A 12,839-nucleotide genomic window follows, 5' to 3' on the forward strand; every position below is an offset into this window, starting at 1 on the left:
AGGGAACCACAGGTATACTCATAAGCACAAACCCCCATGCAATGTGTACTATGCACCTGTGTATATAATATAAATAGGCACACATGCACATAATTAAATTGGAACTCTTTCTCCTTTAATATGACCATGATGGGTCTCAAATTTCAGCTCTCTGATGCTCTAAAGATTTCTGAAAACCCAACTTTTGTCTTTAATCCAAGAACAAAGTTATGTCACAGGCAGTGTTGCTCAGCATGGGGCACCACCTGGCAGTGCAGGCCCGCCACGAGGTTGATCCCAGGGAACTCAGCACCTTCCCTACTGCCAGCCACGAGGGACCACTGCTCCACCAGGCTCCACTCCTTCTCCTCACACCATGGCTACATGCTACGGGCAGGGAGGAGGGAACAGAATCCATTGGAAAAGAAACAGTAGCTGAAAGAGGGACAAATAGAGAGTTCAAGATGCTAAAGAAGAGAGGAGGCAGCATCAGGCCCCCTTCCCCTAGAAGGGCTTTCCACTATTGCCCCACTATGAGCAGCCACTGCTCCTCCAATCTCACAACATCTGCCACAGGCACAACCCACCCTGCAGCTGTGAACATCTGCCCCCTGCCCCACAGCAACATGCTCCCAAGCCTTCCATGGCGATCGCCTCCCCCCTTTTCTTTCTGAAAACCACAGACAGGAGAGAGATCAGCTAGACAAAAACTGAAACCAGTGCAAATGTGAAATACAAGGAAAAAAAAAATTCTTTTGCTATTACTGGACATGCTGCAGACATTGTGCCTAGTGAATGTGGCAACATCTAGCGCAAAAGAAACTTAGCATGAATCTTTTGTTTTCAAATGACATTCAACTCAAACATGCATAGGGAGAGTAAAGTTATTTTATTAAATCATGCACATCACGTGTGTTAGTGCAAATAGTTTAATCTGTACTCCAGAAATTCTATTGTATTTTTATATCTTTACAAAATAGATTTAAAACAATTATTTACTTTAAAAAATGTAATTCTGAAGTTAAGCATTTCAGAACAATATTTGCAATAACCTATATACAAGAGGTACTAAGTACCACTGGCATACGAGTGTTCTGTGGTTGGGTGGCTTCCTGCAACTGAAAAGGATGAAATGAATGAACTAAATGACAATATTTATTTTCTACAAGTCACTTGTGGACTATTTTTCCCACCTAATTATCCTCCCATTAGCAAATCCCATGTAACTTAAGATAAAACCTTTAATTAAAGGACAATGACCCTTAAAACCTCACAAAGTAAATTATATGCTAAATTTCTATTTAAATATTGAAACTACCTGTCGATTGCCATAACATTCTTTAAAGCCAATTGAATTGCTGAGATTACCTCCCTATTTTGAACTTCCCTTTAGCAGAGCCATTTTACTTTACCATTCTTTAGCATATTATTTAAGTCTTTAATAAACTTTTTTGACAGAACTGTTGAGCTGAACAAGACAACCACAGTCTACATTTAATTCAGCACTAACTACAGTGATTCCCACCAAAAGTCAGCAAATAGTAATAGTTATAGTACTTAGATAAGGAAAATAAACTTTATAATGGGGACCACTGCATCATACTTACAGCCATGTGATGAGGGATGCACAAAATTTTACTACCAAATTAAAATCATCTTCACCTGACAATACTTCAACAGGTGTATGATTCAAATTCTGTAGTATTTTATGTATCTTAGATTTTTTTCAGCTAATCACAGACGTACTGTAGCAGTTCTCTTAATAAAGTTACGTCCACAAAAGCTTATCTAAAGAGCTTCTCCAGCTCAAGTCAGAAAGTATCAAATGACTGAAAAAATAAATTGATACATGTGATATGTGAGAAAGTATCCATACTTTTAAAGAACGTATCTCTTTAAATATATGCAATTTAATAAATTACATTCAAACTAAAGTTAACGTAAGTTGAATCACTGCACTATGTCCATCAAATGACCAAGTACTTGCTCCCAGAAACACCTTAGTTCACTCAAGAACACACACATGCTTACACTCGCACACGCGCACACTAAATACTTCAGGCTGGTCTTCACCATCAGTATCTCTATCTCTTTAAGGCTGGACATGAATTGTGTTTATTCCCAAAAATCATTAATAAAGCAATCCTTATCAAAGAAAAATATGCTTCCTTCAGAAGGCGTGGTAAGAGAAGTTTTCTTAAGTCTTGTTCCCAACAGCTCAGTGACTAACAGCAAGTAAAACGGTATACTAGTTTAAAAAAAAATAATAATCTTTGTACTGAAAGGCACTGAGCACACTGTATCTGTTCTCCAAGTATCTACAGGGTTACTTGGCTTGGGTGTCCAAATCAGAAATGTATTTTTCCTTTTAAATCTGGCAATCAGATTCTAAAGTAAGTGTCCACAACCCTAGCCATTATAAATAATTTGGTACCAAGAAGCCTACTTTAGGCCACCATTGTATTCAGAATCCCAACATACTAATTTAAAACTTGCATGAAATTGTAAGCAAAAATATTGCTCACAGTATGATGAATCACAATTTTATTCCCTCTTTATAGACAGATACATTTTATACAGTTTAAAGCAAATGACCCTACTGCTGTTCTCACGCAGAGCTGTGCTGTATTAAGAGGTAAAAAGGAAGAGAATTAATCTGTTTTCCCTCAGTATATGAATGTTGCCAGCTTCTAAAGGGAGGACGGTGTATGGATTCAACAACAGTTCTCATGGAGAAGCTCTGGTTAGGCCTGGGTACAGCACCACGGCTGTTACAGCAACCAAAGCTGCCATCACAGGCATCCAAGGCCATTGTCTCTGTGTGGAGAGAAAAAAAAAATCAATATCATATTTGTTCTAATTCATACTAAGCAGTTTACCCCGTGGTTCCTGAAAGTCTTGAGTACCTGTTGATAGGCATCACTAAAATGTTACCCACGAGCCCTACTGCAGGCTAGTCCTGACTCAGAGCATCACAGCAAACCGTTTCTCTAGCAAAGGGAAGTCCACAGCTCTTCATGACTGAGGATCATCAGGAGAACTTTTGGCAGTTCTGTATTTCCAGCTTCATTACTGTGTGCACCTCAAAGAAATCTGCTATTAAACATGTGAGGGCTTAAGATCTTTAAAACATTGTGTATGCCAAGTAATCGCTAGACACAGGTTTATGCAGTACTGACATCTTTAACTTAGCTTTTCAATGTTTAAGTCCAGATCTATGAAGTTAGTTTGTAGCAGGATCCTTACAACATCATTTCTAGTGGACTGTCACAACATTTCATGACAACAATAGCATTTTAAAGAGGAGGACACACTGAGACACATTAGAGAAAATGCAAGCTGAGAGTTCAGAATACAAACCAACCACCTATTTCTCATCTTGTCTTTTTTTCCATCATCTTCATAGCAATAGTGAGGAAAATTAAAGTGTTTAGAGCCAGAGAGGAATTTCTTAGTCCATAAATAGGAACCAAAGCTTGTTGGCTTTTATTATTATTTAGAGGCAAACTCTTCATTTTTTCGTAGTTAATTAAGCAATTAAGTTTTCTTACAGGCCCTAGCATCGCAGCATTGTGCAAAAGGTAGCCCATTTGCTAAAGGCAAACTGAGACTGAGTTAGAAGAGGCACATTCAGAACCAGTTAGAACAAAACTTCACTGTTAGAATTAAAGAAATCACACAGATGTTAAATGATTAGTTGATTGCTCAGCTCGTCAGTATCAACAGAATGGCATATTAAATGAAGGGTTTGCTTCAGGTAAAGAAATACCTGTGAGCATTTCACCATGCACTATTTTATACAGAGATGGCACGAACAGGTGAGAGGGACAAACATACATTGACTGAACAGTAGTGCTTGTACCTTTCGCTACCACAATGGGCCGTAACACCAATACAGGAAAGCCAGGATTAGGCCGATGAATACGGCTGGGACGGGTTGTAATATGGAAGGCTAAAGAAGGGAAGGGATATTAAAAATCACTTTGTGCTATAAATCATTCAGGTAAAGATGATTTAGAGAGGGGAAAATCAGTCAGTGAGTTCTGTTTTAATTGAAATGTATTAAAGACATCTAACACAATACAGCATTATCTAATTTGGTATACAAAGTTAGTACACCGTTCTACTCAAATGAACAGGGATGTTTAAAAATAAAGGGAAGTAAGCAAAAAGTGTTCTAAGAAACCTCTTGTCACAACTTGGAATTTAGCACTTAAGAATACAAATGTAAAATTGATTTGCCTGTATCTTATTTATTGTTGGTTTTAGGTTTTTTTTAAGTGATAGGAAATCCCATCTGGATTTCTTAAGGTACAAAGACTCACACCAGACACTGAATTTTCCACCTACTTCTTCATTCCTTGCTAGTTAGCCTTTCCCATTTCCATCACCAGCCTCCAAGAAAAACAATCTTTTTCCTCCATTAGTGAATCAATTACAACTATGTCCACAGGCAAACCCAGTAGTTCAAACATTTCCAGGAGACTGTAACGTGACTGTACAATCAACACCGAGTTACCATAAAGCAGGGAAGTACTTTTCAATTAGACACCACAAAGATCAGCAACTTTGGCAGGTCAGCAGCCTTGTGGCCAAATGCAATTCTGAAAACTGATCAAGTGTCACAGCTGGGCCAAACTACCAGCTGGCAATATTGCAGGGTTCATCTAGCTTATGGCCTTGTTAGAGCCATCAACACATTTACTCAGCTATATTCGATTAACTGTAAACTACTTGACTTTCTGGATAGATAGCCACTATCCTTAATATGAGAAAATAAAAGCAAAAATGAACTTCAATTCTTTTTGAGAATTGTCTTCTTTTGGAAGACATCTGCTTTCTCTGCATCCTAGCCTATATATTTGTGCACACACAAAGACACACAGAGGTTAAGTTCAAACCATGCTAAGTGTTTTAAGAACTTTTTTGTGCTGAAGCCACCTTGATTTTGTTCAGTCAAATAAATAATTCATGTTTGAAGACTTCGTAAAACATCGTGATTCATAATTTCACCCTGTTACCAATTTGTAGAAATCACTCAATTACAGAACCTCCAGTAAGGTTCAAAACATTGGAATCGTAGAAGGTATTCTACTCCCTGCCACTCAATTCGGATTTGTTTTAATCAAGGCAAATATTTAATAGAAAAATTATGTGGAACTACTGAAGTTATTTTCATGCAGGACAGTTTTTGTGTCATTGGTGCCACAAATCAAGAGTGCCACCTTCCCACAGAAAGTACGTTGGTAGAAATAATCACAGCAGTGTTTAAAAAAGTGCCAGAAGTTTAAGTCAACCAGAGCAGCTAATGTTCTCAAACCATTCACATAAATCTGTCATATAAAGCGCATCAGGAAATAATCAGTGACTACAAGCGTGCAAGCAAAAGTAGTACACCACACTGCTAAGCGTTTCAGAACACCACACTGTAGTTTTTTAAAAGTAAAACTTAAGTATAAAAACTCAAGACTTAAATGATATCCCAAATGGAGTACAGAAGCCTTGTCTTTCCTAACATTTGTTAGTTTGCTGAACAATTCTACGGGTTTGTTATCTTTTTTAAGTTCTACGCATTCATGGCTGTAGCTTCTTGGCAAATAAAACAGACGATAAATACCCATATTAAATGAAATGGCCTCCAAACGATTAAATTTTCCCCTTCACAACCTTACCAATATATATAAAATCTCCTTATTGTAAAGGAACATTTAACTAGGTGCTGCATCAAAAATGTGCATCTTGTATTAGAACATGAAGATAAGCAAACTCAGGAACAGATGGGCCGCAAAAAGGAACAAATCCCACAGCGGGAAGTCCCTTTCTGTGCAACACTGTCCTTAGAAATGAAGCAGCAGATAATGATTCCAGCACAAGGACACACTGGTACTTCAAAAATTTGACCTTGGAACTCAGCCCAGTATGCATGATGCTTCAAATAACCCCCAAGATAGATGTTTTACATTGCTGATGGCGAGTAACGCTTGCTTGAACAGCAAGCAAGCTCCTGCATGGTTGGATGCTCTTCATCATACCCTGACCTCCAGGTTTCAACTGTCATAACTAACTCCCTCTGTAAGCAGATTTTGGCGACTGCTGTGGTTCCTCATGTCATCTAAATACTCACCTCGTTCTTTCTAAAATTTTCATTACCTTTCAAGCTTTTCCACTTTCATCAGGTGCTCCAATTCCCTTCACAGTATTTCTTCCCTACTATCCCCCTTTTTCCACTGATATTTTAATCCTGAGGTTAATAATTTTAACAGATCAGAAAAATCTCACATTCACAATTATTTAATCAGTGTGATCTATTACAGTGTGGTCAGTTGTTTGTTTTTGACTTCTGACTACTTTAGTATTATTTAGTATATTATCTCAGCATTGCAGAAGAATTTTAAGCAGGAAGCAGTTTCCAAAGGAATTGTAACATCATATTCTCGAAAATATGGCTGGAAAAAGTAAGAAAGGCTTTGAATTCTTTACAACTTTGACAGCTCTGCTGTGTTAGAGGTTTACATTCAGTAATTAGCTACAGCGAGAGTACTCATATAAACTTTGGACATCTAGCTGCCAGTTGATTTGAGAGGATGGTACCTGTAAAACCTTCTTTGTAATCAGAGAAGTAGTTCTCTAAAGGGCTATTTACAGAGCATCCATTATCCTCCTGTTCTGTACTGTCCACTACAGGAGTTGTTCACCCTGCACTGATCATAAAGGCAGTACAGGAAGACAATAAACCAGCCATCCCAGGGTAGTAAGGTAGGTAAAATAAGGTTATGACCACCTCGTAACTTGTCTCTCACACCCTTAATGTTTGGAGGATTTCAGAAGTTTCAGCATTTTAAAAAAAAAAAAAAAAAAAAAAAAAGTTGTCCCTAGCTGTAATCTCAATTCTAATGATACAACCTCTGAAATTAATTGCAACAGAAAAGAGTATTTTCATTAGTGAAGAGAAAGGATAGTTCACCTGCACTGTTTAAAGCATAAGCCCATCAGGGTTAACCACTGTTGAGAAACACAAGCAAGAGTAAGGAGGGAACACTCGTTGTAATAAATACTAATAAAATAAAAGCTTCTTGAAAAAGATTCATTCATTTGGATACAGGTTTCTCAGCTATTACCCGTAATATCATTTTCTGAAATTAAAGTTTTACTTAGTTCTGGTTCAGTATTTAAGCCAGCTATTTTCAAGAGAGCAGATATCTAAGGCCATACTTAGAACTGTCACACAACTGTAAATTTAACTTGCATGCATAATTGTAACGGTGTAGTAACCTACAAATTTGCACAGGTAGTACCAGAATGGAATTTGGCATATAATGCAGTACACAACTGTTGGTGTTTTTTTTTTTTTAAGTTGTCCTTTTCTATTTGACACTTACATACTCGACACAACTGCCAGTGTCATAACCCAGCTTCCCCACATTATTTTGTACAGACTTACGTTGTTTCCTTTTTCTTGTAGCAGCTTCAGGTTTTCTTTACATTGTTTGAGCTCTTCTGTGAGTGACTGGTTTTCTTTTTCAGCCATCTCATACTTTGCCTTCAGCTCTGAGAGCACAGTCTGTGTTCTTTCATACTAAAGAGAGAGAGAAAAAAAAAAAAAGTCTGCAGACCCCCAGACACCCAACACATGCTTACGTTTGCAGAGCACACTGCGTCCTTTCCTGGCATCTGCCTAGAGCACCTCACCTTGGATAAGTACTCTTTTTATAAAAGCAGGGTAGAAAAATCTTAGTTTAGGTTTTCTCTTTTTCTAAATGAAAATTTTTGTTCCTGACTTTGAAGGGCTAGGATTACTAAAAAGAGGGAAATATGAAGTAAATGCAAGGCCTTAATTCATCTCTCATACCAACCTATTACTCACTATCATATTGGAAACGACTGCAAAAACTGTGAAGACAGAACAAGGAAGAGAACAAGGAGTCCTTTATATTTAAATAGTGTTCTTAGATCTAGGCTGTAGCTTAAATACCAACATGAATCAAAGAGGTGCAAAAATCAACTTTCTGTGTAAAGTAAATCAAATCCTCTTCCCACATCACAAATTCAAATATAAGAAGGGCATTAAAAAAATTGTCCCTTATTACTATCACACAATAATGCTCAGTGTGGTCAAGTACAAACAATACTAGGTGCATGTGTCATGTTCCTACACTATAAGCAGCTTTTTCAAAGTCACATTTCAATTTTTTCAATAGATGCTTGTCAATAGACAAGCTTTCTAGTAGTCCTCATGATGGAACCAATGACTTTCGCTACTGGCATTTACCACAAAATTTAAAGATTAGGCATACATCTGATTACAAAACCACAGACTAACAAGACTGGGTTTTTTGAAATCTGAAAATGGTAAGGAATGTGACATGGATGAATTAATGACAAAGCAAAGAAGAACTGCAAAAGAAATTAAAATCAGTTTCTAGGGAAAACTTCACTCAAAATGCTCATAAGAGAAAGCAAATAACTGTTAGAGACTATGACCTTCTTCCAGACATAGTCTTTAGAGGCTATAGGAAGATGAAACGTATGCTCAAAATGCTAGCTTTTCCTTATGCACTTGCTAAACACCTTCAGCAGCCTAGTCATTCAGTAAGATGAAAGGAGACTTTTATACGAATGTGTAGTCTCATTGTCAAAGAAAAGTTTAAATCTAACTAAGAAGATCATACTGACTAAAAAGAATGAAAATTGACTCATAACAGCTAATGAAACTCTATACCACAACGTTCAGGAAGACTCTGAATAGGGGTTTACCTTTCTGAACAGTTTACAAGTAAATTCACTAAGGTAATGCAGCAAAATAAACTTTACAAAGTTCCCAAAACACATGCAAGTCATTTTATCTGAAATCTTCCATATTAGATTTGGCTCTCAGTTTATATAGTTCGTTATCATAAAAGTACTAGTAATAAAAGTATGAGTATAAAATATTTTCATCACTAGAAATGCTATATTTTTCCTTTTCTTTTAGCTTAAAAGTCAAAGGGTATTATATTCTTTCAAAACAGAAATAATCTTTCATGTTACCTCTTTCTGAACATCTTTTGCTTGACTCTCAGCTTCGCTGAGTTGGCTTTTTAGACTAGCTGCATCCCGTTGATGTTTTTCTCTCAAAGATCCCATCTGATTTTCAAGTTCCTTTCGAGACATTTCAAGAACACTTATATCGCTGGTCAGTGCTAAACTCTGTTTCTGAGAGCTGAAAAACAAAATCCAATTGATTCCTCATGTGTTATAAACTTAAACAAACAAAAAAAAAACGAAAGCACTTTTCATCTTCCAAAGCCTTACACATTATTTTTATTTAGTATGGAAATGTCAGCTTAAAGTAATCAGAGAAGTACAGATCATCATTGTCTCCCTATACAAAGTACTGACAAAAGGCTGGACATAGTCTTGCTTATAAATATATATGCACAGCTTAGTGTGTATAATTAATCATAATTTGTAATTTAATTATATCATTCCTACTTTTTGGTTTCTTATTTTACTTTTTATTATTCACTAAGTATTTCTTAGAGACTCCAAATTTGTAATGAGAAGTCTGTCCAAGATTTTTAGAAATATTTCACTTATTTGCATACATACTTCTGTTTACTCCAGTTGCATAAGCGAATAGCTACTATATTCTTCAAGAGTTTAGTACAATTGTGTAAGAGTCATGGAAAGGTCTAAATTAAGCCATTACAAACTTCAGTGCAATAACCAAGTAGCATTAATTTGTGCCGGTGCAAGACAAAGGAAAAAAAGGGGGGAGATTTTGCATATATTCGTTATGCAAGTATTATATTTGCTCCTGTGACCTTCTGTATGGGAAAAACAACAGTGGAAATCAAGGCATGATGGAACAAAAACAAAAAAAAAAGTAATTCTTGTAAAATAACACATTACTTCTAGAAATGTTTTACTGTGGGAAATTTCCATTTTTCAATTAGAGCTTACAACAGTGAGGAAGCCAGAAGAAAAAAAAAAAAAAAAAAAGATATCTAAGCATGATGGTAAGACTTGGTTCTACAATACAACAAAATTGCTGTCCCATATTTATTTAGTGAATTAATTTCTAATATCTGAAACTGAAAAACAACATAATAATGGCAGATGAAGGGGTAAGAGGGGAAGGCGGAAGATTTAGACAGCCTTTAGTAATGTCATGTGCCCAAAGAGCAGAAGAAATACAGTAAAATACAAATACTCCTGTACTCTAAAATCCCTCCCAAAAGATATTACGGAGCATGCAATAACAGGACTTGAATTTCTGTGTTAAGCATAGCATCATGCAGAGTGTTGTTTCTGCCCATCACTACTACATTTATAATGTGACAGGCTTCCATGAGACACCATGCTATCTGAGAATCATTTTCCAACCCTGAATACTGAGAAAATTTTAGGTTAGGAAATCTATGTGGTGAATTATCCTTTTAAGTAGAAGTATAACTGTTAAGTCTAAATACTTGCACAACGCACACGTCCAAGTCCTTATTAAAAGCAGAAAAATAAGTCAGGTTACCTTATCAGTCATGTTACATCATCGCAAGTAATACACAAGCATTTGCAAAATAGAAAAAAATAGTTTGGTATAACAATTCGACATGAAAGTGTGTTCAGTCCAATACTATAAGTAAAATTTCAATACATTCATCGAAACGCCATTAGACATGTAGTACCACTTTGGGGAAGAAAAAACAACAGAAAAACTCTCTTCAGCTACTACGATACCCTCCCAGACAAGTCTATCGTGCCCTTACCTAGAAAGCTCCTTCTCTTGTCGCTGAAGTTCAGATGCAAGCGAAGTATTTTCCTTCCTTAGTGTAACACATTCAGCTTCCAGAGCATTCCACTCTGCCTTCAACTTCTCAAGTTCACCTGCGATGAATAAAATTTAATTGAATCGAGTAAAATTATTTCATGACGGCTTCAAGTATCACCAGCTAATAAATGGAGGAAAAGCTGGTATCTGTTGTAAATCTCAAATATACTTGATTATAATCACGTCACATGAATTCTCTCACAAGCACCTATAAAACATTACAATACCTTCCACTGTTATGAGGTTTGTGAGCCATTAAACAAGCTAGTGCTTTTTTTTTTTTTTTTTTTTTTTGCAAGCTTTTTCTAAGGCACAAAGGAGTAGAAAACAGTCTGTTTATGGGCTTACTTTAGTATTTCAGGAACAGTGACAGAAAAGTATTTGAAGAAACTAATTCCCCAGACTTTAAAACAGCAAACAACTAGAATCACTACACACCACACCTCTGCTACAAGAAGCAGAATGTTTAAAGCAATAACTAGAGGGTGAAAGAGAGACCTTTAAAATAAATCAGTCCCTGCTAAATAAGATAAAAATCAATGTTACACACATCTCACCAATACAATGTCAAGAGACTAGAGCCTGAACTGGTAAGTGGCTTCCCTGACACCTTCAAAAATTAACCAATTCAGAACTTGCAGCATATTTTATATATGCCAGTTTCTCTGTGGCACGTTAAAAGTTTCAGCATGAGCTTTTGAACTCTGTTAGTGGATTCTCCAAGAACTGAGGCTACAGGCCCGGGGTCGTGGCACTCAACCAGCCCTTATGGCACGTGGGTGGTTACAGGTAAAGTGAAATGCAAATGAACGAGCCTAAAAGCAGCCCTATGCGGGCTCAGAACAATGCAGTTTTGTGTCTCTACATCATGCATCCAGAATAAAGCTTTTATTGCAAATTTGTTTTAACATTTTTATGTTAAAAATGAGATGGTATCAACAGTTTTATTAAGTCATAAAATACAGTTCTTTGTCTTGAGTGAAGCTTTGCTAGAAAAATTAAAAGGTCGGAAGCTACTCACTTCTGGGCTTACATTATACCGAAGTTACACAAGTCCTTCTGGAAATCTGTGGCAGTATCAATGTCTCAAACAGCAGAAGTTTTCCATCTTTTATAAGTGGAATTCTGCTTTGTCTACTCTTGATACCAAAGGGTACCTAAGCTAGTTTAGGCATAATAGAGAATTACTATTTAATGAAGCATACAAAACAGCTTTTGTAACACTACAAGCCTTGATGCACATATTATATATATGTGTGCATGTGTGCACATACATAAAGACATAGTAAATAACTACAGAGAGACAAACAGTGATTTGAATAACTGACATTCATCAGATAGACTAGTACTAACAGTAGTATCCTTCTCAGTGACATCCTTTTAAACAAATACCTTTTAAGCGAGTAGCCTCTTCCTTATGCTGATCCTCACACTGCTGGCATCTGAGCTGAAAACTGGCTTGCAGACTGACAATTTCTTTTTCATAATCTGAGGCATCTTTCCGCCACCGTTCAAGTTCCGCTCGCACTGTTTGCAGCTCATCTTGCAATGTAGAAATATCTGTATCTCGTTCTGATGCTGCCTTTTCCGCTACTTGTTGAAGTGACAGAATCTCATTTTGAGCACTGACTAGTTCATTTCTAGTGCTTGAAATTTCACTCTCCTTTTCCTCACGAAGATTCTCAATATCTTCTTGTAACCTTCGCAACTGAGCTGGAAAGCATGTGTGAATGTTATTATTTTGTAAAACTGTATTTACAGAAACTCTAAAAACCTAACTTGCTTTCTCAACTTGTTGATGTTTAACAGGACTAAAGAATCCTAATATTATTGAAAAAGATATTAATCTTGTCAAATGCTGCACCCTTGAAGAGACATGCATATGGGGGTCACGTATTACAGAGTCAAAAGAAACAAGAATTATGGTTGGACACAGCTTTCTTAGATAGGGTTACGCGTGCAATATTAAAGCAAGTCTCCAAAATCTGAAACCAAGATTCAGATCCAACTTCAAGGTAAGCAAAACAAGTATTACAGAACAAGGACACTGAGG

The 12,839-nt window shown here is 36.6% G+C and overlaps 1 protein-coding gene across 31 annotated transcripts in view; it reads right to left on the minus strand.

Annotated features, from left to right (window-relative positions):
* Window positions 1-849: 849 nt before the first annotated feature.
* Window positions 850-12,839, minus strand: part of LOC121087434 (sarcolemma associated protein) — an 89,369-nt gene continuing 77,379 nt past the window's right edge. For 23 of the 31 annotated variants that reach the window (XM_040592464.1, XM_040592453.1, XM_040592445.1 and 20 more), the window contains 5 exons: window positions 12,179-12,499; window positions 10,725-10,842; window positions 9,007-9,178; window positions 7,421-7,555; window positions 850-2,796 (listed from right to left, as the gene is read on the minus strand). In XM_040592464.1, the coding sequence (XP_040448398.1) occupies window positions 2,707-2,796; window positions 7,421-7,555; window positions 9,007-9,178; window positions 10,725-10,842; window positions 12,179-12,499 (836 nt within the window). In that variant the 3' untranslated portion in view covers window positions 850-2,706. Of the gene's footprint in view, window positions 2,797-3,835; window positions 3,932-7,420; window positions 7,556-9,006; window positions 9,179-10,724; window positions 10,843-12,178; window positions 12,500-12,839 lie in introns of those variants that run through there. The other 8 variants (XM_040592467.1, XM_040592455.1, XM_040592448.1 and 5 more) reach the window with 1 other exon arrangement.

Source organism: Falco naumanni, chromosome 4 (assembly GCF_017639655.2).
Source record: "Falco naumanni isolate bFalNau1 chromosome 4, bFalNau1.pat, whole genome shotgun sequence".
Taxonomy (NCBI): Eukaryota; Metazoa; Chordata; class Aves; order Falconiformes; family Falconidae; genus Falco; species Falco naumanni.